The sequence below is a fragment of the Micromys minutus genome (assembly GCF_963924665.1).
Source record: "Micromys minutus genome assembly, chromosome: 19".
Taxonomy (NCBI): Eukaryota; Metazoa; Chordata; class Mammalia; order Rodentia; family Muridae; genus Micromys; species Micromys minutus.
In genome coordinates this window covers 31,849,095-31,873,469 of record NC_137954.1, presented here as the reverse complement: position 1 = coordinate 31,873,469, position 24,375 = coordinate 31,849,095, and the positions used below count along the sequence as shown (strand labels likewise).

The window sequence follows — 24,375 nt, the reverse complement described above, 5'->3', positions numbered from 1 at the left end:
CATGACCTTTTTCCCTTACTTATTTTAGTATTCTTTCTTTGCTTTGGGCACTTGGTGTTTTGACTATTATTTGTTGGGAGGAATTTCTTTTCTAGTCCACTCTATTTGGAGGTCTGTAGGCTTCTTCTTCTTCTTTTTTTTAATAGTACAGAATACAGTTTATTCAGGTCATGGGAAAGAGAGAGAGGGGGCATGGGGAATAGAGAAGTAGAGAAGTAGAGGCTGGCCATGAGCAAGTGGAGGGAAAGGGAAGAGAAGGGATAAGGGTGGGAGAGCAAGAGAGCCAGGAGGCAAGAGAGGCCAAGAGCTGTAGGCTTCTACTATGCTCATGTTCATCTCATTCTTAAGGGTTGGGAAGTTTTCTACTACGATTTTGTTGAAGATATTTACTGTGTTTCTTAGTTGATATTCTTCTCCCTCTTCTATTCCTATTATCCTTAGGTTTGGTCTTCTCATTGTGTCCTGGATCTCCTGGACATTTTGGGTTAGGAGCTTTTTGACTTTTGCATCTTTTCTGACTATTTTCTCTATGTTTTCCATGTTGTCTTCAGCCCCTGAGATTCTCTCTTCCATTTCTTGTAGTCTGTTGGAGATGCTTGCCTCTGTGACTCCTGATTTCTCTTTTAGGTTTTCTACCTCCAGGGTTGTCTCTTTTCTTGTTTTCTTTATTGTTTCCATTTCCATTTTAAACTCCTCCTTCCATTCCTTCATCTCTTTGGTTCTGTTTTCCTCTAGTTCTTTGATTTCTTTGAGTGTATAAAAGCTTCTATTTCTTTATGCTTTTCCTCCCATTCTTGTTTAAAGATCTCCATCATCATCTTGATGTATGATTTCAGGTCTGAGTCTTCTTTTTCTGGAGTGTTTGGCATTCCACTGTTTGCTATGATGGGAGAGCTGGGTTCTGATACTGCCAGGTTGTCTTGGTTTCCATTGGATAAGTTCTTTTGCTTTCCTCTTGACATCTTGTCTGTGATTATACGTGGTCTTGTTGTCAGTGATTGATTCTTGCCTCTCCTGTGTACCTGGCCTGAGTCCCTGGATCTCCGCTGTTCTTGGTGGCAAATGGCCTGAGTGTTTAGTCAGTATGTAAGGGCCTTCTAGGTGGAAACCGAGTCCCTATGTCAGAGTTTCTGCTCCCCTGAAACAATGAGGGGCGCTTTCTGTGTGCTCAGTCCAGACCTCTCTGAGCCTTGGCTACTCGCAGTGCAGTCTCACCAGGCCTGCATCCCTGGATCTCCACTTTTCCTGGTGGCAAATAACCTGAGCGTTTGGTCCAAGTTCATTTTTCAAAAGTGGACATTCCAAATTTAATGTGAGTTTTCCACTTACAAAGTTGCTGTACCGGGAGATTGGAATCAAGGTCTAATGGCAAGGATCCAACAGTTTAAGACTCCAGCAGGCTTGCAAGTTGGCTCGCTGCTCAGCAGGTGGTATAGTACTCTAAATTCTATACTCCCATGGAAGGGTCTCAGCATCTTACAGATGTCCTGAAAGCCAGTGTTCTGGGGACAGTGGTTTGGGACTACAAGGAAATATTGCACCTTGAGGTGGGACAGGGCTTGCCTTATTTTGTGAAATATTTTTTTGTCCTCTGCAGTTATGGTCTGAGTGGGTTTTGTCTCCCCTGGACTCGTGCTGGGGCTCAATCCTCAATGCCATGTGTTAGTGGTAATAAGGAGCATTAAGAAATGTATGATTACTGTAATGCTTAGAAGTGAGGCCTCTGTGAAGTGGTAGAGCGTAGCTCCCACATCTGATTATGATGGCTAATTAAGGATGAGGAGGAAACTGACCCTCCCCCTTCTCTCATTACTATATGGTATAGCTTCCTGGCCTCTGGCTGAAGCCTGTACCATGATATTTATAATTTGCTTGTACTTCTATAATTATGAGCCCAAATAAATTTTTTGTCCTTTGTTTTATGTTTTGTTTTATGGTTTTGTTTGTTTGGTGATACTGGAGATTAAACCTCATGTATGTCTGGTGTGTGCTCTACCACTGAGCTTCTTCCTCAGACCAGCTTCTTTCTTTCTAAATCACTCTGCCTCTGGGTTGTTTAGCTGCAGTAACAAAAGGCTGACCGATTCATTTTTTTTTTACTAGCACAGCCTTGGACACCCATGTTCTGTCTCCCAGGAGGACTTGGTTAAGTAAGTGTAGGGTTAGGGGGAGGACACGGGAAAGAGGCTTGGGGAAACGGATGAGAAATGTTCTTTGGCACCTTGGAAAGACATTTTATTCTCAAGGGCAAGGGCAAGAGGTCAGGGTGAGGTGGTCCTTCTATGGGAACTTGGTGAGGCTGTCAATCGAGGGCAGGAATGGAGGGCCCTCCTCAGTGAGTAAAGACAGCATGCTCAAAGCTTTGAAAACAAGAGCTTCCCAGGAATGGCCAGAAGTTGGTATGCATTCGGAGGTCAGGGGTGGGGACCTTGGAGGCAGGCTCGCTTTCCCTCCGTAATACAAACAGCTATTTTCTGCTCTTCTGTTTGTTTTCAAAGTATTTTTATGGTTCTTTCTCTAATCAGGACCCCTTCCCACAGCATACTAAATGAAATTCCATCTGGCTTACCACAATGTTAAACATTTCCACTCACCTCCCCATCCCCAGTTCCCCTCTGTAAAGTCCCATTAGCTAACAGGATTCAGGATTGCATGTTCAAAATGAAACATATTAAAGAGATTTGTGGCCAGTTAATTGGTCATCTCTTTCTTAGTTTCTCTTTTATAGGAGAGTTCATCTTGCTGTGTACTCAACAGCACATTTTTGTAAAGTACTGTATTTAAAGAAGACCCTTTGGGGAGGTGATGGACAAATGGCTTGGAGGATGAAAAACACTTCCAAACTTACTATAATAGCAATTGTTTTCTGATTTTTATATTTAGGAACTTTTAAATAAGATTTTCATATATGAGAACTTTTAAATGTCTGTTAATTAATCTCATTTAAAAGGCTAATATTAGGTATAGGATTAATTAACATAGGGTAAGAAGGTCCTTGTAGGTTGTGTTATAGGATGTACATGCTATCAACTGCAAATTGATCTACCTTCCCAAGGTTCCCAAAGTCTCACAGTTCTGCTTTATTACTTCTAATATTTGGTCACACACACACACACACACACACACACACACACACACACACCAGAATTCTTAAAAATTCCAAGCTTTTCTAAGTCTTAATTAACTGTAGCCATTATGTCGAGGATGGAAAAGATGAAGAACAAAAGGAAAATACATATAAAGAACAGTTTTCAATTGCACCATCCAGGTAGATGTTAAAAGTTGTCAGTAATGCTGTAGAGTTGGTGACTAAATCATGACACAGAAATGACAATTTATCTTTATTACAAAGGTCACAGTCCCTGATTATAAGATGCACCAGGAGGTGACGTAGCCCCGGCTTGTATTTTCCCTCCCCTTACTCTTGAATACCATTCTAGAAGCCTTCATTTGTAAACCGATAGGCAGCTGTTGGCTCTGTCCTGTTTCTTGAGGGTTGGGAACATGTGGCATACCATTCTGTGGCTTGTTTTTGTCATGTACACATTTGTCACAATAGGGTACCACAGCGATGGCTAACATTTATCACAACAGGCTCTCTCTTAAATAGCTTTACAGGTTGTATTCTTCTTGGCCCTAAGCTATTGGCAAAGATGTCAAGCATGAGAGAGGTTAGAAACGTAGTCCAGAAAGATCGGAATGAAGTCCATTATTATATATAATTAATATATGCTGATGAGATAGTTTTAGGAGAAAAAAATGTACTCAAAGGCACACATCTAGTAAGCGTGACCTTGATCTTTCAGATCATTTTGCCCAGGTCCTTCGTCACTGTCTTCCTCATCTTCCCTGTCAGCCAGAGTGCATCTCTGGTGCCCTCCTTAATGGCTGTTTGTAAACACCGTCAGTATAGCACATTCTCCTCAGGGGAGTTTAGCTGTCCACCTCCTCATCTCTCTGTCAACACCTCAGCCCCACAGCGGACTTTCCCTGGTTCTCTCAGCCCAAGGCTGGGTGACTGAGCAGTGCCCTCCTGTCAGGGGCTCCTCTAGCTGTTGCCCTCCCTCTCCCTCCCCCTCCCTCTTCCTCCCCAACCGCCACCCCCCCACACCTTCCAGGCTGCTTGCCTTCCATGTTTTCTCTGATACTTAGTAGCTCAGGCGGGTGGGTCTAAACTATGCTTCCTTGTTAGAAGTCACACAGTGTGTTCACCCTGTCTCAGGCTCCTGGATTTTCACAACTCTGTTTTTCCTGATATCCAAATGATATTGTATTGAATCATCTCGTATTGCTGCAAATGGCTCCTTCACCAGGTCCTGGTTCAATCTTTTTCATCATCTCCCTCTGCTGGGCTGGGCCTGCCTGAGTCAGCATCACTGTCTAAGCAGGGTTCAAGTGAGGTGACGGTTGGGTCCCAGTGACACTACTTCCCACTGGCGTGCTCTCCTGTGTGATTATGTAAGGTACTCAAGCATTCATGCATATGTGCCCATTTGGTGGGAAGGCCTGGCTATTGTCATGCATTTAGGAGAACATCTGTTTATCAGAAGTGTTTCCCCACCACCACCAATTGCCAACACACAATACTTTTTTCATGGGATCACACAAGACAAGGTACCCAGATAAATGGGGCTCACACCTTGATTTTGGGTATTTCAGAGTTTTATATGTATAGGACTCTGCAAAAAAAAAAAAAAAAATCCCCCAAAATGCTGTACATCTCTGAGACCATCCTACACTTGTTCTAGAAATCTAAGAAATATGTTCTTAGCGGGTAGCTACTGAAATTTATCAAACTTTTCTGTCCTCATAGCAAGACATATTTGATCATCGAATGCAGTTACAGGGCAGCAAGAGTGCTGTTAAGTCACCTACTGTCAAGCCTGGTGACCTGAGTTCTATCCCTGAGACTTGCATGGTAGAGGTGGGAAACTGACTCTAACCTCAACACACATCTCTGGGGCATGTATGTTGCATACACGCACACACATTCACACACACACACACACATATACACACAGACTCATAACACTGCACTAAAACAATTTTTAAGTGTTTGCTTCTTCAGACAAGGTTTTACTGTGTATCCCTGGCTGTCCTGGAACTCACTCACTATGTAGACCAGGTCTCGAACTCACCAAGATCCACCTGTCTCTGCCTCCCTAGTGCTGGGGTTAAAGGTGTGCACCACCACTGCCCAGCTGTTTATTTTTAAAAGATGCAGTTATGAGTGATGTAGTGGGCAAGAAGCTCTAAAATATTTTTAATGGATTTTAGAAAATTTGTAGAATCACAAAACCCCCCAGTCCAAATTTGGATGAATTTGAGGAATGTTAAAATTCTGAGATATAACACGCATGTGGTAGCAAAACAAGCCAATCACATTTGCCACTCCATGGACAGAATGTTGAGACACAGAGCCATTTGGACACATTGATTCTATATTTCTGAGTCCATTCAAATACCTTCTTAGTTGCCATAGGTTGATAATTTTTATAAAGAAATTGATGGTTGAATTTCTGCAAATCCAAATTATATTCGGATAGAAGTATTTTTTTCCAAGTTCAAAATCACTAACTGTACAGGGGCATGAGAGGAGGGCAGCAACAGGACATAAATGTCATTGTCCCTTTCAAGTATACCAGATGCTTTCTCCTTCCTTCATAGCTCTGTTCCTCACATGGTAGCAGTAAGAGTTTGATACTTTTACTTCTATGATTCATACACCATCTCAAGACCTGCAAACAGGGCTGGAGGGATGGCTCAGCGGTTAGGAGCACTGACTGCTCTTCCAGAGGTTCTGAGTTCAATCCCCAGCAACCACATGGTGGCTCACAACCATCTGTAATGGGTTCCGATGCCTTCTTCTGGTGTATCTGAAGACAGCGACTGTACTCACATATATAATATAAATAAATCTTAAAAAAATAGACCTACAAATGTAATTGGCAGTGGGAAAATAACAAAGCTTTAATCCACCCACATTTGCAAACATATATAGCACATATACATACACATGAACACACATATGTGAACACGGTCACACATGAGCACATTCGCACACACGTGCATACATGCACACACATATGTTTACACACACAATGATGGAGATTTATCACAGAGCTTAAATCAACTTGAGAAGGCAACACTATCTATACACACTAGTTGTAAGAGCCTACTGATGTGCTCTATTAGAATTTGCTGAACTTTAATGTTCTGATTTTTCTATACTCACGGGGAGGTGCCAGTGTTAACAAACACTACTTACAGCTTCTTTGGCTCTATTCTCCATTTCAGGGTCACCCAGGACCACTGGGACCACAGGGACCAATAGGACCCTTGGGACCCCCAGGACCCATTGGGATTCCAGGAGAAAAAGGACTGAGAGGAGACAGTGGCCTGCCTGGACCACCAGGAGAGAAAGGAGACAAGGTGGGTGAGTCATTTAGCATCCTACCAGTCTCTAGTGCTCAGGGCTTGTTTATCTGTTTTCTTGTTTTAAAGTCGGAGGATAATATTGGTATTTAAAAGACAACTTAGGCCCTGCGTAGGCAACCCGTAAATCTCTGTAGCTGTCCGAAGGAGTCAAAGAGAGAAGGAAGGGGAAAACCCATGCGGCTAAGCTGGCCTGGAGGCACAGAGGCATGGGGCATAGAGGTGAGACACATGGCAGACAAGCAGCCATATGACAGGCAGGAGAAGTTTGGGAAAAGATGAAGGAAACCTAAACTGTTGGGGAAACCCAAAGTGTTAGAAGGTAGAAAGGTTACCTTCTGAATAATGTAAGGCGGTAGGCAGATTTGAGAAGCTGCCTGCCCCTCATCTGGTAAACTGCTTCTCTGTGGGTGGGGATTCTGGGAAGGAAAAGTAAGTTATCTAATTAAAGGACAAATTATCCCACCTGTCTCTATAACACTCAGACTCAGGAATACGGCACAGCTGCCCACGGCCAAAAACTAAGACACTGGACTCTGTGATAACTGGTATTTTCTCGGCGCCTCTCCCAAGGAGCAGGCCTTTCTAGAACATTTCCTTAATCTCTAAATGTGCCCAGGGAAGACTGATGTTGTTCATCTGCTTTCCTAACAACCTAAATGAAGCATTATGTGTGCCAGGCCAAACCTTTCATCTCTCAGCCAACCATGTCTTAGAGGTCATCTTGTGTTAACTTCTTAGCCCACATTTATGTCTTGAGAAAATACCATAGGATGTACCATTCTGTGTGTCAAACCATAATTTGTTTCCTGTTGGTGAAAATATGAAATTATTTCATAACTCTGCATAAAGTAGGATGTAGCTCTAACAGTTGATGTCTACGCTAAAGTTCCATTGTCCTGGGAAGGACTCTGAGGAGTCTGGCAGCATGCCAAGTACATAATTTGGTTGGTCTGCCAAGTTGCCTTTCTAGGTTCGTAAGACAGAGGGTAAAGAATGTTTTTTTAAACGTTGGCATCTTGACCAATCAGTGGACAACGTGGAACAGTGACTGCTAAGGGGTTTTGATTTGGAGCCACTAACTGTTAATAGTTTCAACTAAATAGATTTGCCTACCTAGTAATTTAGTCATGTTTATATATTTGTTTTATATTTTGGAATTAGGGTCCAACTGGTGTCCCTGGATTTCCAGGTGTGGATGGTGTTCCTGTAAGTGTCCGTAGACTTCTCTCCATCGTTTTAAGAAAAGAAGAAACAGTCACAGGAAGCTAAAAAGCGAAGTAGAGTGGTGCACACAGGCCATCTGAGGACTCGGGAGGCTGAGACAGGGGGATTATGCATTTCAAGCCATGGTTTGCATAATGAGATCCTGTCCTAAAAGGAAAAAAAAACAGCGTCATAATAAAGTCCCTGAAAAACAGATGTTCAATACACACACACACACACACACACACACACACACACACACACACAGTTCTTACTCAATCGTTAAAGAGTGCTTATTCTTCAATCTTGTGCAGTAACTCTGAGACCAAACCATTTTACACAAAAAGCAAAGTCTACAAACAAATTAATGAAGAAGAAATCAAATCCAAAAGAGCCACTAGACATATGCGCCATGTCATGCCCAGCGCTCTGGACTGAGATACGTGTCCCTAAGAGAAGTCTCATTTTACGGTGTGGCTCAGTTTTGCAAGTAAATTTTTGAGAGCCACACAGCACAGATGTCCAGTGAGAGGAGAGAGCGGGGTTTGGGGAACTCTAGAGTGCAGCGGATGCCTCCAGAGCAGCAGATAACCCACGCTAAAGGAACAGATGCGCTTTAAACCTGTAATTGTAGCAGGGAGCACTTTCAGGTTCCTCATAAAATGAAACAAGTAAACAAATGGGTCATGGCATCTGTAGTTTGGGGTGCATGTTGGGGTTTTCTTGCAGAAATACATCACTCACAGTTTTGTCCTCCCCAGGGTCACCCAGGGCCTCCTGGACCCAGAGGCAAGCCTGGCGTGGATGGCTACAATGGCTCAAGAGGTGATCCGGGATGTCCAGGAGAAAGAGGCGCTCCTGGCCCAGGCGGGCCCCCTGTAAGACACCATTAGCACAGTCTTGCGTGAGCCTGGGTGAAAGACGATGTATTTCAGGGACTGGCCTGGTACACTCGGGAACTGGTGTCACTGCACCTTTGCCTGCATCCTGGACAACTAAACCGGGTGCTTGGGGATGGGGGAGGCGAGGCGGGCAGAACCAGAGTGCATGGGGGCTTCGTAGTCAGTGGACAGGAAAGACACTGAGTGGTATTAAGAAGGGAGTGAACTAATTGGCTTCGTTTCTAGTTTCTGCACAGAACCTGCATAGTCAGGGAGGAGACAGCTTACCAAACCTTACCATCCCACCAGTCCGGGTGGATTTGTAAATAAAGATAGCTTCAGCAAGGGACATCTCTCATTTTCTTATCCTCCTTTCCAACTCTCTCACTTGAGTAAAAATCTCAAAGAACTAATAAAAATTTTAAATAAAAAATAAAATTATTATTTACCTATTTTATATATTGTTTATATGCCTTATATATTTTCTATATAATATATTTTGTTCATAAAATTTAAAGAGTTTATAAAATAAAACTTATAAAATATTGTTTATATTTCACTAAATAAATAGAAATAAATTAATTAATACATTCTTTCCCTTAAGAAACAAGTTGACTTTCTATGTATGGCTGTCTTTCAGCTTTTCCCTTTTACTTTTTAGATATTTCTTCTTGAATCCTCAAAAAAAGTTTCTTATTGGCACTACCAGAGCCTTCCATTTTCTCTTCCTTCTTCCCTGTGCTCTGGACGGAAGGAGAACTGGCCTGAACTTAGAATCCCAGGCTGACACCTTTCTCCATATCACAGACACAAGTCATCTGTGGATGTTCAGGTTCTCAGTCAAGCACTCCCTTCTCGGAAGTTCCAGGCAGTTTACAACCCTGAGAGCCTGAGTTTGATCCCCAGATTAAAAAACAAAAACAAAAACTTCACTGCTAGCTTCTTGATCCACAAATTACTCCGTGAATAATAGACTGGTCGTGATCAATGACAAAGCATGTCATGTGTTTTTAGCTGAGCATAGCATAAACCTGCCATGATTGATTACTGCACTTCTTGGCCCACGGTATTATTAGCATATGTTAATTATGCATAATAAGGGCTTTTGTCCTGAGATATTCCTAGTGTACATAAGGTATCTCATTCACCATCACCCAGTTTCTCTTGTCTCCCTTCCTCTTCTGCTGATCTCCGTCTTCCCAGAGTGTCCCTTTGCTTCTCTGTCTTTGTGACCCAGTGGGCTTCAGTAAAGTTGTCTTGCAGGAACAAGGGTGAGAGTTTGTCTTTAGGAGTGTGACTGTACATCTTTTATTCTCACACACACACACACACACACACACACACACACACACAGAGAGAGAGAGAGAGAGAGAGAGAGAGAGAGAGAGAGAGAGAGAGAGAGAGAGAGAGAGAACAGCACAGCAAAACACACAGCTATATCGCTTCCTTTTTTCTCAGATATAAACTCAAATGACATTTCACAAATATGGCTTCTTGAGAGAAGGAATTCGGCTCAGAGGAAAAGGAAACAGATACAAGAGGCATTTACAATGTTGCCAGTGAAACTCCGGAAGAGAGGCATTTACAATGTTGCCAGTGAAACTTTGGGTTGGGTGTAAGTGGCGTTCAAGAAATCAAGGCTGCCAGAGCAAATAGGGCAGATGGGCTCAAACACTGAGACACGGCAGCTGTGATAAAGATATTTCTCAATAACAAAAACTGACCCAAACATTGAAAGAGCATGACATTTGTCACAGCATTAAAATTTTAAGGTTAATTTGGTATTATATATGACATGATAGGGAAAGGGAAAAACGCCGTTCAAAACAGTCTGGATAATTTTTGTTTTTACTATACAATTCAACACTTTGATTCTCAATGTTAAATATTTGTTCTATTCCTTTTTCACTCTATACATTTATAAGTGACAGCAAGTTTTTAACAGATTAAGGAAACAGTAAAGGTCACAAGACAGTAGTAACTATTCCAAAGGTTGCTGTGGGTAGCATTAGCATTCCCGACAGTCTCACTTTACAGTCAGCGTGGACTGGATGTGTAGGAAGCCACCACTGCCTGAGCAAACAAAGCTGAGCAGCCGAGGAAACGGTTGATATGACTTACCAAGAAGCCAATTGAAGGTCTCCCCCTGGAACCCAAGTCAAGCCCTTTTGTGAATGGGACAACTTGGAAATGTACAGTTTTTCATTGAGCTTGCTAATATGAAGGCGCAGAGATTCTGGGTTAATACAAACAAGTTAATGTGTGTAAGTTAGTAACTGGAATTTTAAGTTCTATACATAGAAAAATTATAGTGGAATTCATTTACCATTTAAAAATGCTCTAAGCAGCAGGGACATAGTGGCACATGCCTTTAATTCCAGCACTTGCAAGGGCGGCTGAGGCAGGCGGGTCTCTGAGCTCCAGAGCAGCCTAAGCTAAATAGCCAATCCTTGTCAGCCACTGTTACTACATAGTGATTCCTTGTCTCCAAAACCAGCCAGCTAGCCAGACAATCAATCAAACAAACAAAATGGGGCAGCTTTACAAAAGGGAGGCTGCTGTAAAGTTTGAAATTTGTTCTTACAAAAGTCATATAACCTTTTCTTCTAATACAAATACAGAATTAAGCCAAGTTATTAAATCACAAAATTACTTACTTTTAAGCATAATGCCTCGTATTATAGTTTGAGAAAAATGTAGTTTTTCTGTCCCATAATTAGTAACTGACCATTAGTGAGTTGTCTGCCTAACTGAATGGCTGAGTAGAGGTGTGTGAGAACCTTGAACCTCTAGCTGGTGACAATCAGGGAGACCATAATTCTATCCCAGTGAAATGGCTACAGTGCTTTTTTTACTGGCAACTATTTCATATAGAAGAGAAGATATTAAAATGGCAGTCTCCTTTTCCTAAGTGAATGTCTCCTTTTCAGGGTCAGCCTGGGGAAAAGGGAGAGAAAGGAAGATCGGTGTATATTTCAGGTGGCGTTAAAGGTATTCAGGTGAGTGTTGGGGTCACTGTGGGTTTAACTAAGCCATTATTTTTTCAGTAGGAAATTGACAGGGATTTCCTACAAGGTATTACTGAGTGTGCTGATTTTTAAATTTTATTTTGCCATTAACTTCACACAACAAGATGGCTCTGTTCCTCTTGTAGGAAGGCATGACGCTTAGCTTCTATGGCTGTGGATTGCCCCATTTCCTGCACATTTGGAATTATAAGGACACATTCTTTTTGAGGTTCCTTGGGCTCATCCTTATTGTTATTTGGACCAGGTAGTCAGTTGTTACCGAATGACCTGAGAATAGCAAGGCTCTGAGAACTGTGAGGAGGAGGCTTTGGTTGAACAGCAACCTGAGACTAATACCACAGAAATGACAATACCTAAAACTGGACAAAATCTTAAGTTGTACCTTAAGTGTAATTTGTGTTTAGAAAGAGCCTGCCTCTAAGAGCAGGCACACACTCTGATCTTCATGCAAAGCAGTCAAACACCAACACAAATTTGAGTGTTAGACCTGGATGCCCTAGCAGGGAGGGACTCTCTTTGTGATCCCTTCCTGTCATCCTAGAGAGGTGGTTCTCAGCCTTCCTAATGCTGGGGCCCTTTCATACAGTTCCTCATGTTGGGGTGACCCTCCCAACCATAAAATCATTCTGTTGCTACTTCATAGCTGGAATTTTGCTACTCTTATAAATCCTAATGTAAATATCTGATATGAAGGAGAGCTGATAGGTGACCCTCAAAGGGGTTAAGACCTACAGGTCCCAAACTATTCTAGAGCAAGGCCAGGAGATGCCACAAGACCTCACTAGACAGGTGTATTGTGAGGGAACAGATGAAGATGCTATGATAAGATGAGCAGAAATATAACCCACATCTTTCTTCTATGTGGTTCTTACTCCACCAGCCCTGTTCTGGTCTCCATTAGATAGACAGAGAATAAAGAAAGAAATCCTGTCCACAGAGTCTTTGAGTGGTTGTTTTCTCAGTAGGACAAACTACATAGCCTGGACTAGTACAGATCTGTCATGTTGTACGTCTCTCTCTCTCTCTCTCTCTCTCTCTCTCTCTCTCTCTCTCTCTCTCTCTCTCTCTCCCTCCCTCCCTCCCTCCCTCCCTCCCTCTCTCTCTCTCTCTCTCTCTCTCTGTCTCTCTCTCTGTCTCTCTTGTCATCTGTGTCCCACAAAAATGTCCTCCTCTTGTTAAACAGTATAATGATGTCATTGCAGGGAGACCGTGGAGACCCAGGACCACCCGGCTTACCAGTAAGTGTCCCGAGAAGACCATGGGCGTCCATCTTCTCTCCCAATAGCTTTTTAGATTTTAAGTCCAACAGGATTATCTACAACACGTGTAGGAATCCACACAGTATAGAATAAAAGTGTGATCGCTTGTCAAAAACTAAGAATTTCATATCACTGGGAGCAGGGTGTTAAGTCCATGTGTGGTGGTCCTCCAGTTCACCCGCCAGGAAGCAGCTGCTAAACCCAGCAAGCTGCCTCTTACACCCCCCCCCCCCATTATCTGGTCATAACCATTTAGAATTGCTAGGCATTTGTAGACCTGTGGGAAATTAACGTTTAAAAATATCTATCTGTCTGTCTATCTGTCTGTCTGTCTGTCTATCCATCCTCCTACACAGATATAGCAAATGGAATTTTGTGACACTTCTGCACATTTTGACCTGCCATATTAGTAACCATTGATTGTTATTTTACCTCACTTTCATTGCCCTGGAGTTTGTATTTCAGGGATCACATTAGCCTTTCTAGTTTATCAGACTGAAAGTGAAAGCAGTTTTGCTTCCCAGTGATTAACCTGCATTTATGATCTGTGGCTTTCAGACACCCATAGCTTTACCCTCCCAGGCCAGTTCCTAACCGTGCAGAAGCTTGATTCCATGTAATGAATGAGATGCTTCTGATGTCACTGTTGAAATAAATGCCAGTTCATCCCCCTAAGAAGGGCAGTGAGTCACACTCATAAGTCATTTGATGTGAGCTGTAGAGCAGGGGGCTGCCCTTGCCACTTTTCCAGGATCTGCCCAGCCATCCCTACCATCTGCCAGTGATGGGATGCCACGATGCTGGCTTTCTAGAGACAGAAAATTGCTTATGTCTGCATCATCTTGATCCTGAGCCGGCAATACTGTTTTATTCAGTTTGGCCTTCTAAGCCACATTTCAAGAGTATTTTTAAAAGCACAAACACATTGATATTTAAATATGGGGGCAGGAGAGATGCTCAGTGGGTAAGAGGACTTGCTGTACTTGCAGAGTACCTGGTCTTTGTTCCAGTTCCCATGTGGAGGGTTATAACTGCCTGTGACTCTAGGTCTAGAGGACTCAGTGCTTTCTTCTGGCTTCTATACGTACATGGTACACAGACATATATGTGGGCAAATGGTCATAGGTATAAGCTAAAAATGTCTTTAAATATACACATTACCCAAGGTTAATATGAAAGACATCTTGATATGCACAAAGTTGTGTGGAAATTCGGACGAGCTAATGAAGTTCTCTTGTTTGCGATTTTTATTGTTACAAGATTTATTTATGAGGTGTCAATTGTTCTCCTGACCGGAAGGGAACCCTCCAATAGAGTGTGTCACCTTTATTGGCCTGCTGTTTCTAACTCTGCTGAGGATGCTCTCACTGACCATATGTGAGGGGGACTGGGTGTTTCGTTGGTTCCTATCTTCTAGGACTTACATGCCATCCTTTCCGTGAGTGATAATTGTGGTTTTCACAGTAAATGTGCTGATCTCTTTTTCCCCCATTCCAGGGATCTAGGGGTGAACAAGGATCAGCAGGGCCCATGGGGCATGCAGGTGCACCAGGGCTAGCAGTAAGTACAGCTTGCTGATGCTGCCCCTCTATAGCCAACAGTGCAGCAGTTACCCAAAGACTGCATTCTTGGGTCAGGCTGATGAACCACCTTTATTGGCAGGAACCTGTCTTGATGCACACGTTCCCCAGAGGAAGCCACTGTCTGCACAGAAAGTTCATCCTTGTTTAAAGGTGTCCTGTGTGTCCTTATCATTTTTGATGACACATATAATAATACACATAAGAGCCAAAGAGACAGCTTTCTACTTGAGCGTGAGAACTTGAGTTCTATCCCAGAGCTCACATAAGTGATTCAAGAATGGCAGTCTATGTTGCTAATCCCAGTTCTGGGGAAACAGACGTGGATGGAACTCTGGGGCTCCCTGACCAGCTGGCCTAGCCTAATTAGTGAACCCCAGGTTTTAGTGGGAGCTACTGTCTCTGAAACAAGAAATTACATCTTGTCTCCATATGAGGTACACACACACACACACACACACACACACACACACACACACATGCACCTGCATCACATGTACACACACATGCTTACACATACACACAATTGTATATGTCCATGAGGTACACCACGATACTTGGACACGTGTGTTTAATGTGCAGTGATCAAAGCGAGATGGCACATCCATTGCCTGTAACACACATTGTTCCTTTGTCTTGGAAGCATTGCACGTCCTTTGATAGCCATTTTGTAATGTGAATTGTTGGCTCCTCACTGTGCTGTTGGCCACAAGAACTCGATTCTTGTTCCTAACTGCATCTGCAGCCTCATTACCTAGCTCTTGTTTCACGCCCCTCTTCCTAGTCAGCCTTTTCAGCCTCTGGTAATGACAGTTTTTGTCTTTACTCACACTGAGCTCAAATGTTTATCTTCCTCTCGAGATTAAGAACAGTGGAATGAACAGCCTTTCAATCAAAAAACAAAATGCTTCCCAATTGAAACTTGATGACTATGACTATAATTGATTTTTGTTTTTCATTGATCTAGGGATCTATAGGTCATCCTGGGAGCCCTGGGTTGAAGGTAAGTTCTGAATACAATACATTACGAGTGGCTGCCCTCGGGTAAGATCACTGACACTTAGTGTCCGTCACAGGTTCCTTCTTAGGAGTCTTCCCACTTAAATAAACCTTCATGAGTTGCATGGCTCAAAGTCTTCATTGCTCATAGTGGCCCCTTTAAAATTAAAAAGCAATTTGATGTATTTTCTTTTCCTTTCAGGGAAATCCTGCCACAGGACTGAAAGGGCAAAGGGGAGAACCGGTGAGGGTTCGTTGTGTGGAAGAGTGGATGAGAGGATGTGTTCTTTCTTGAGTAACAAAGGATGTTGGGCTCATTTAGATTTATTGTGTAGACATTGTCCAACTTCACAGTTCCTACCTTCTGCTGGGCATCCAAGTGAAGGCCAGATAAGCCACCACCTTAAATCACTTTCCTAGAGCACCCCACCCAGGAAGCTACTTCCCTAGTCCTGGTCTTACATTTTGTCAGAACTGTGATTTTACAGCTAAGGGTAGGATAATCCAGCACACGTGCCCGCAATCCCAGTCCTTGAGAGGGTCAAGCCCCTACCTCTCCCTTTCTCAGAAAAGTTGCTCGAGGTGGTATAAACCTTCATCCCAGCACTAGTGAGATAGAGACAGGAGGGTTAGGAGTTCAAGAACATTTTACTTTTTGGCTGCATAACAAGTTTGAGGCACGTTGGACTAGATGAGATATTATCTAAGAATTAAAATAGAATAATAAAATGAAAACAGCAGCCTCCATGTTTGTTACTAAGTATCTCTGGTGATGTGATTATGGATCTTGTTACACTTTATTCTTCAGGTTTTTTTTTGTCTGTTTGACTGTTCTGACTGTATGATACTTTCCATAATATGAGGAAACAGTAGCCCGGCCCAGTTTGGAAGATGCTCCCTTTGGTTGCTCTGCGTAGGTTGTGTTTGGACTTCAGCGATGAGGATAAGAATGGTTATCAGTGCACATTGCTCACCCTGTGCTGTCTGCGTAGTTGTTCAGTCATCTATTTACAAAATGATGCAGTCAGTGCATAACACAGTTAGCTAACAGGACATAAGACAAAAACCAAAAAAAAAAAAAAAAAAAAAAAAAACCTTAAACATTTCTAGCGTCTGAGCTCTTCGGTACCCTCCCTTGTCTGAGCAGAGTCCGGATCCCTAGTTACACTGTTTTCAGTAAACTTGAAGTGATAATCCTTAAAGAAGAAATAAATAATTAAACATAGGTCAGAAACAGAGACCTATACTAGGCAGTCCATGCTAGCTTCAAACTTGTGATTTTCCTGCCCCATCATTTTATTTGCTTAGATTACAGATGTACAGTGTTTATCTTGATTATAGTTTTACAACTGATTTTAAGAAGATACTGTTCACTTGGGCTGGAGAGATGGCTCAGCGGTTAAGAGCACTGACTGCTCTTCCAGAGGTCCTGAGTTCAAATCTCAGCAACCACTTGGTGGCTCACAAACATCTGTGATGGGATCTGATGCCCTCTTCTGGTGTGTCTGAAGACAGCGACAGTGTACTCACATAAATACAAATGAATAACTCTGAAAAACAAAGCAGTCTTTAAAAAAACATACTGTTCACTTGTGTATGAACAGGTATGCATGTATGCGTGTGCATATATCGTACGCATGCCAGACATAAATAAACACTACAAGGTACTCCAAATGTCTTCGGTAGGTCGTCCCTAGATAGCAACATTATGGATCACTTTTATTTTAAAATTTCTTTTCAAGACATATTTCATAAGAGACAATAAACATAATTTTATACCGTATAATACATTTTCCATGGTTTTTATTTTCAGTCTAGGACATACGGGATGGGAAACACTGTATTATTTGTGGGTAAAAGTTTTCTGTGCTTCAAAGCATAAGTTAAAACAAAAGTCCTGTTTTCTTGGTGTTTTTAAAGGGTGAAGTTGGCCCCCATGGTCCTCCTGGGCCCACCCTGTTTGTAGAGCCGCCGGATTGGAGTATCTATAAAGGAGAAAAGGTAAAGTCATCTCCCAGGTCACTCCATGAAGTACCAGGAAGCTTTTCTTGTACATGTATAAAGCACCAGCACATGAATAGAGCTGGATACATGATAGAGTTCGGGAAAATACGAATTTATCTATCCACCTCCAGCACAGGTATTCCCAATGCTTGGTGCATAGTCTATAGTTGTTTTTAAATGATGGCTTAAACTCCCCCCACTTTACCAAAACAAGCGAGTTTTCTCAACAGCTCTATTGCCAACCCTGGATGGGCAGTCCGGTTCCACGGCTCTCCTCCATGGTCCACATGCTTCTCATACTGACCCAAATAATACCAGGGATGCAGATGTTCTTAGGTCTTAGTGGCTGATTTGACCCCTTATTTTTCACTATGTAATCATGGTGCCCGTCATGCTTTTTAGGGTGTCAAAGGAACCCCTGGAATCATCGGACCTCCAGGACCTCCAGGACGGAAGGTAATATTTTCACCCAATTGTGTATGTGTGTGTGTGTGTGTGTGTGTGTGTGGCTTTACTGTTACTTTAGTGACCAGAATTTACTATCAGAATTTTTCATCAGCTTACTAGAATCTCATAAAACTCCATTCTAAGAAAGTTGCTCTCTTTAAGCCATTGTCAACGTTTTTGCTTCTTATTTTGTTGTCTTTTTCCAGAATAAGCAAGTGTTGTGCCTAAACCCTTCTAACATTGTCATCTTTTAAAGGGAGAGCCTGGAATCGGGAGCAAAGGAGAGAAAGGCATCCCTGGGTTCCCAGGACCCCGGGTAAGGATCCTGAGCCCTAGACTTCTGTGAGTTTGGAAGCACACACTTGGGAGACTACGCCCGTGAGCTAAAACACAGAAACTGCCCCATGTACAGCAATGTGTTTTGCACAAGAGCTGGGGTGTACCCCCCATTTATTTTGTTTAGATACGACAGGCATGCAGAGGACAGGAGAGGTGGGGGAGGTGGGTGACAGAATGGTGGCTGTTCCTGTTTGCTCTGTGACAGTGTGGTGTGTGCTGGTCAGTTTAAACCTATTTCATAAAGTAGGTGTGCTTAGCAGGAAAGCCCCATGTCAGCCTCTAGATAGCTCACACATGTCAGTAGTGACAATGAGATCCCTGAGGAGGCCAGTTTCCAGTAGACTTAGATAACTCTTCGTACCAAATGGTCCATTATTGGCCTTTTATTTTCCTTGTTGTTAAAGTTGCACAGAGTAACTATCCATTCCCATGCAAATGAATGCACTGGAGATTTTAAAGATACTCGACCTAGTGCTGGCAACTTGCAAATAATTTAAATTGGAGGAACAGGAACAGCATAAGCAAGCCCGGTCTTAATTAAACGCTGGCAATGACCTGAATGTTTTGAATAAGGCTCAAGATCAAGTAGAATGACCCATGGCGGACGTGCGTGGAGCCCGTTTTAGGTTTATCTCATTTCGGTCTGGATTGTGTAGTGTTATCCCACTGCATGTTAATGCAAACATGGAATAGTGCAACAAGGTTGACAAAGGTTAAAAAACATCATGCCTGAAGTTTGAGTTTTGCTTGTTGATTTTCTGTAATTATCAGGGCGAGCCTGGTTCCCATGGATCGCCAGGTTTTCCGGGATTCAAGGTAAGCGTACATCCCAGCAGAAGTGACAACTGTGTTCTCAATAGTGAAGGGGGCTTCGCACCACGGAGAAACAGTACTGTTGTTCGTGAATGCTGACAGGAATCGGAAAGACTACATTTATTTACTATATTTATTTTATTTGTGATGTGTCTGTGAGCAGGTATGCACGTGCAAAAGTGCACCCGCGTGTGTGTAGATATAGGCCTCTGTGTATGCATGATGCTCAGAGGACAATTTGAGGGAATCTGTTCTCTTCTCTATTGTTCTAGTTCTGGAGATACACCTTTAGGCTTTGTGGCAAGGGTCATTGAGTCTGTCACCCTGTCTGGGTTAAGGGTTTACTGCTGTGAAGACACACTGTGACCAAAGCAACTCTTATAAAGGACAACATTTACTTGGGCCCAGCTTAAACTTCCAGAGGTTTAATCCATTATCATCATGGCAGGAAGTGTGGCAGCGTGCAGACAGGCATACTTCTGAAGAGGTAGCTGAGAGTTCTATATTTAGATCCCCAGTAGAAAGAAAAGAGCTCTAAACCTCCAAGCCCACCCACAGTGACAAGGTCACACCTACTTCAACAAGGCCATATGTCCAATAATGCCTTCCCTATGAGCCAATGGGGCCATTTTTATTTAAACCACTCCACACAACCATGTATTTTGTCTTAGTTTTTTAGAAAAATATTTATTTTATTATATATTTAATATATATTTATAATATATTTATATAATATATGTTATATATTTAATTTATATATATTTAATATATATAAATTATATATATATTTAATTTATATGGTTTATACTATATTTATAAAATTTATATACTATAGAACGTGGCATATTTTACGTTGTATTTATGTCATTTATCTAAACATGTGTTTATAAATTTTGAATTATGTCATTTGTCTAAACGTGTTTTTATATGATTTAAAATATATGCAGAATTATATGCACATGTGAGTGCAGTACCCACAGAGCCCAAAGACATCAGCAATTGCCTTTGGTGAGCCACCCAACATGGGGTTCTAGGAATCTGACTCTAGACCTCTGTGAGAGACATACATGCTCCACACTGTGCTGTCCCTTCGGCTCCCGGATTGGGTTTTCTGAGATAGGGTTTCACGAGGTCCGGGCTGCCTCTGGACTCACTATATAACCATGTAATTGAGGCTGGTCTTGAACCCTTGAGCCCTGATTCTCTTTCCATTGTATCTTAGGTGTTAGAATTACAAGTGTGTGTTACACACTACCCAGCTCAGATGCTTTCATTTGATGAATTAAGCAGTTGTTCTCAGTCTGTGGGTCATGACCTCTGTGGCAAATCCCTGTCTCCAAAATATTTACATTACGGTTCATAACAGTAGCAAGATTATTGTTACAAAGTGACAATGACAATGATTTTTATGGCTGGGAGGGTCACCACAGCCTGAGGAGCTGTCTTAAAGGGTCACAGCACTAGGAAGGTGGAGGACCCCTGAGTTGCAGGATTGTGTTGTTTATTTTTAAGACTGAATTACAAAACTGATACAACCGGTGAGTGTTTAGGACTGCCCAGAGTCTCAGTGAGTGTGTGCTGTTCACAGTAGAAGTGAGGGGGTGTCAACTTAATACACTGAGCTGTTTGGCGTCTCTCTGTGGTTGTTTCTAGGGGATACAAGGAGCAGCTGGAGATCCTGGGCTGATTGGACTTCTTGGTCCAAAGGTAAAAGCGTGAACCAATGCCTTTTTTTATTTTTAGATTATTCTGTTATCAAATTAAGGTTTCAGAATTTTTCAAACAACCAAGCAATGTCACTCTCCAAGGAGGACAGATGTAATGCTATAATTATTGTTTAATGCATGCTGTGTATAAGTATAAGTAGTATATTTTCAGGCCGTCATTCTGTGTAGTGCATGAAGCGCAGTTATGCTTACACTTGAGAAGCAATTCTTTTGGAAGTGGATAATAATGCGAATTTCAAAGTGCTCAGGATATCATGTGAATTGAGATCATCTGCTTGCGTAGCATAGTGGGCATGTTTTCCATTGTTTTGTAACCTCTGGGGCCCCACACTCAGTGCTTGTTCAGGGCAAGCCCGGCTGCTCTCAGGGGGCGTGGTTAAAGAAAGGAGAGACAGTATTCTGCCGCCATAATGAAACACAGATTCCGGTCTTACAAGGTGAATAAGCATTTGTACTGGATTGCCTCGCTAGATACTGTGTTCAAAATATAGCTAAGAAACTGGGCAACTTACACGATCCTTAAGTTAGGGGCACGCTGTAATAATTTTTCTGCAGTTAATGATTTTGCTTTCGCTACAGCTTTGTCCAATCCTTGTTCACTTGTGAATGTAGGTGAGGCAAGGTGCCTTTGGCTCCTTCTGGGACTCCGTGACCAACTCACTTCTCTAGTCAGCCAGTTGTCTTTGTTTCCAACCTTAGCTTAGTAAGTGTCCTTATTTCCAAGGAAAGTAAATAAATGAATGGTTTCAGGGGGATCCTGGAGATCGTGGGTACCCGGGACCACCAGGCCTTTTGGTGACTCCACCTCCACCACTCAAAGGTTTGTGTTCAATCCAGTTCCTCCATAATTTATACCAAAATAACGGACTAGACATGTCTGGAAAAAATATGTTTGGCTAAGTCTTCCTGTAGCTTGCATACCGGGGAGGATAAAAACATTAATATTGATATTTAGTTACTTTGTTCATTGCTGTTACACAGTCTCTGGCAGGCTTATTTTGGCTCATGGTTCCATGATGCTAGGAAAGGCGTGGTCAGGAAACTCTGGGGGGCACAATTTGGCAGAGCTCTGCATCATACAACCATTCTAGGAAGTAAATGTAACTTGAACCAGGTATAGGCTGTGTACTATTTTCAACGTTCCTTCCCTGTTGAATTAAGTCTTACTTCCACCACATTTTTCTCCTCTCTCTCCCTCTCCTTTCTCTTTCCCCTTCTCTTCCCCTGCTCTCTTTTTCCCTCCCTCTCCCTCACTCTCTCTCCCTCCCTCCCTCCCTCCCTCCCTCTCTCCTCCCCTCTTTCCCTCCCTCTTCCTCCCTCTCTCACCTCCTCAGAAGGGTTTTGAGATCCTTCTCTGTGTAGCCCCAGCTATCCTGGAACTTGCTATTAATCCAGACTGGCCTAGAACTCAGAGATCCACATGCCTCTATCTCCAGAGTGCTGGGATTAAAGTTGTTCCACCACCACCACTCAGCCTAGCCTCAGCAGTTCAAGTCTTAGTAACCTCCAAAATCAGTGACATCAACCAGAGCTGGAGTGTTCACACTCATAAGGGACACTTTAGCTTTAAGCCATAACAGCTACTGTAAAATGCTCAATATGCAGGGAGAACCTTTCAGAGAGTAATTTTTTCTTTAATGGTTAAAAAAAAAGTGTGAGGCCATTTGACTAATATCTCCCAAGATGCTTGTAAAAAGAAGAAGCTTAAATCAATGTCATAGAATTACGCTCAAGGCTTGTGTGTCTGCAGATGGAAGTCAAAGGGACCCTAGTCTGACATCTCCCATTTAAAAATGTGTCAAGAAAGTACGGAAGTGTCTCCTCCTTGGACTTTACCAAGACTCACAAGATTCCTGAATTTCAAGATGTGTGGACACTTATCTTATTACATCTGTTTTACCTTTGTCAGGTGCCCCAGGGGATCCCGGACCCCCTGGCCCCTACGGAGAGATTGGGGATATTGGACTACCGGGTCCTCCAGGGCCCCCAGGCATACCAGGGGAAACTTGTCCAGGTATGACTGTATCATGTGTTACAGGTGGGTGTCCTGTACTGTACCTATGCATAGCAGCTGTGATCCTCAATTCTAGCTGACCAGGAGGTATCTATCCTTAAGTGTGTTCATGAAAGACAATTACCTATGTCCATTCCCAGCTCCCAATGCTAAGCTCTGCTGTCATAGCAACAACTCTGGGTTTTTAATTCCAAGAGGAGGAATATAAGTTCCTTTTTGTACATATATGCATGCATGCATGTACACGCACACACAGGTACTCACACTATCTTCATCAATCAGAACTGTCATGAAGCAAGCATTTGTGTGACAGGCCTCCCATCAGATTTGTACTTGCAGAAAGGACTTGAAACAGGGACAAGCTGATCCCTGGGGCTCACTGGACAGACAACCTTGCCAAATCGTTGAATTCCAGGCCAGTGAGGGATCCTGTCTCTGGCCTCCATGTGTATGTGCATATACCTGCATATGGCACCCCTCGCTTGAGTGCACAGAGAAATCTGGTCAACCCAGTGGCTTTCAAATCTCAATATGGGCCGTAACTAAGACATACATTTTATTTTGCATTACACACATGTGTATATATATCCACACTGGCTAAAATTCAGACTTCACAGGACAATTTTTTGGGACATGACACTACTTTCTACTCCACCTAAACATATACTCTTGAGAACATGGGTAATTTCTACCTAAACATATACTCTTGAGAACATGGGTAATTTCCATTCTTAATTTTCCTTGTAGGCATGATGGGACCTCCTGGGCCACCAGGGGTCCCTGGTCCTCCAGGATTTCCCGGGGAAGCTGGTGTTCCCGGAAGACTTGACTGTGCCCCAGGAAAACCTGGGAAGCCAGGACCACCCGGCTTGCCTGGAGCACCAGGACCACAGGGCCCCCCTGGATCAGATGGTAAAATGTTCCTCCTTTATTGTTTGCTCCTGTGCTACAATTCATATTTACAGTTTTGTTCAGAAAGTACAGCTTTCTGGATACTTAAAAACATATAATATTTAATTAGTCAGTTTAGTCCTATTAAAAATTTTTATAAATATGAAAATATTGAGCTATCAGAATATGTGCAATTGATTGTGAGTTTAAGCATGATCAGTGTTCATAAATTGGTAGATTTTTGTTTTATCAACATAGTTTTATTTATTTAATTTATTTATTTTTCGACTTACGTATGGGCTTGGTCTAATAGTCAAACTGGGGGGGGGGCGTGGAAGAAATAAAATGTCAAACTGTTCTTCAAAGCCCACTCTTCAAAGGGCTGTGAGGATCTGTCTTCTGTTCTGTCCTCCGGGACAAATTCTCTGGTGGAATTTTTAAGGTCAGTTAAGTATACTATCATATCATCTGCAAGTCGTGATATTTTGATGTCTTCCTTTCCAATTTGTATACCTTTGAGTTTCTTTTGTTGTCTAATTGTTCTGGCTAGGACTTTCAGTACTATGTTGAATAGGTAGGGAGAGAGTGGGCAGCCTTGTCTAGTCCCTGACATTAGTGGGATGGCTTCAAGTTTCTCACCATTTCGTTTGATGTTGGCTACTGGTTTGCTATATATTGCTTTTGCTGTGTTTAGGTATGAGCCTTGAATTCCTGATCTTTCCAAGACTTTTAACATGAAGGGCTGTTGAAT

General features: G+C 42.5%; 1 protein-coding gene across 1 annotated transcript in view; it reads left to right on the top strand.

Moving 5' to 3' along the window:
- Positions 1-24,375, top strand: part of COL4A4 (collagen type IV alpha 4 chain) — a gene marked incomplete at its 3' end in the record, with an annotated part of 108,603 nt that overhangs the window by 32,805 nt on the left and 51,423 nt on the right. The window contains 16 exon segments of the mRNA XM_080932758.1: positions 6,298-6,432; positions 7,600-7,644; positions 8,403-8,519; positions 11,453-11,521; positions 12,754-12,789; positions 14,308-14,370; positions 15,358-15,393; positions 15,592-15,633; positions 17,310-17,390; positions 17,796-17,849; positions 18,097-18,156; positions 18,951-18,995; positions 20,646-20,699; positions 21,470-21,539; positions 22,629-22,733; positions 23,481-23,645. Coding sequence (XP_080788884.1) covers positions 6,298-6,432; positions 7,600-7,644; positions 8,403-8,519; positions 11,453-11,521; positions 12,754-12,789; positions 14,308-14,370; positions 15,358-15,393; positions 15,592-15,633; positions 17,310-17,390; positions 17,796-17,849; positions 18,097-18,156; positions 18,951-18,995; positions 20,646-20,699; positions 21,470-21,539; positions 22,629-22,733; positions 23,481-23,645 — 1,177 coding nt within the window.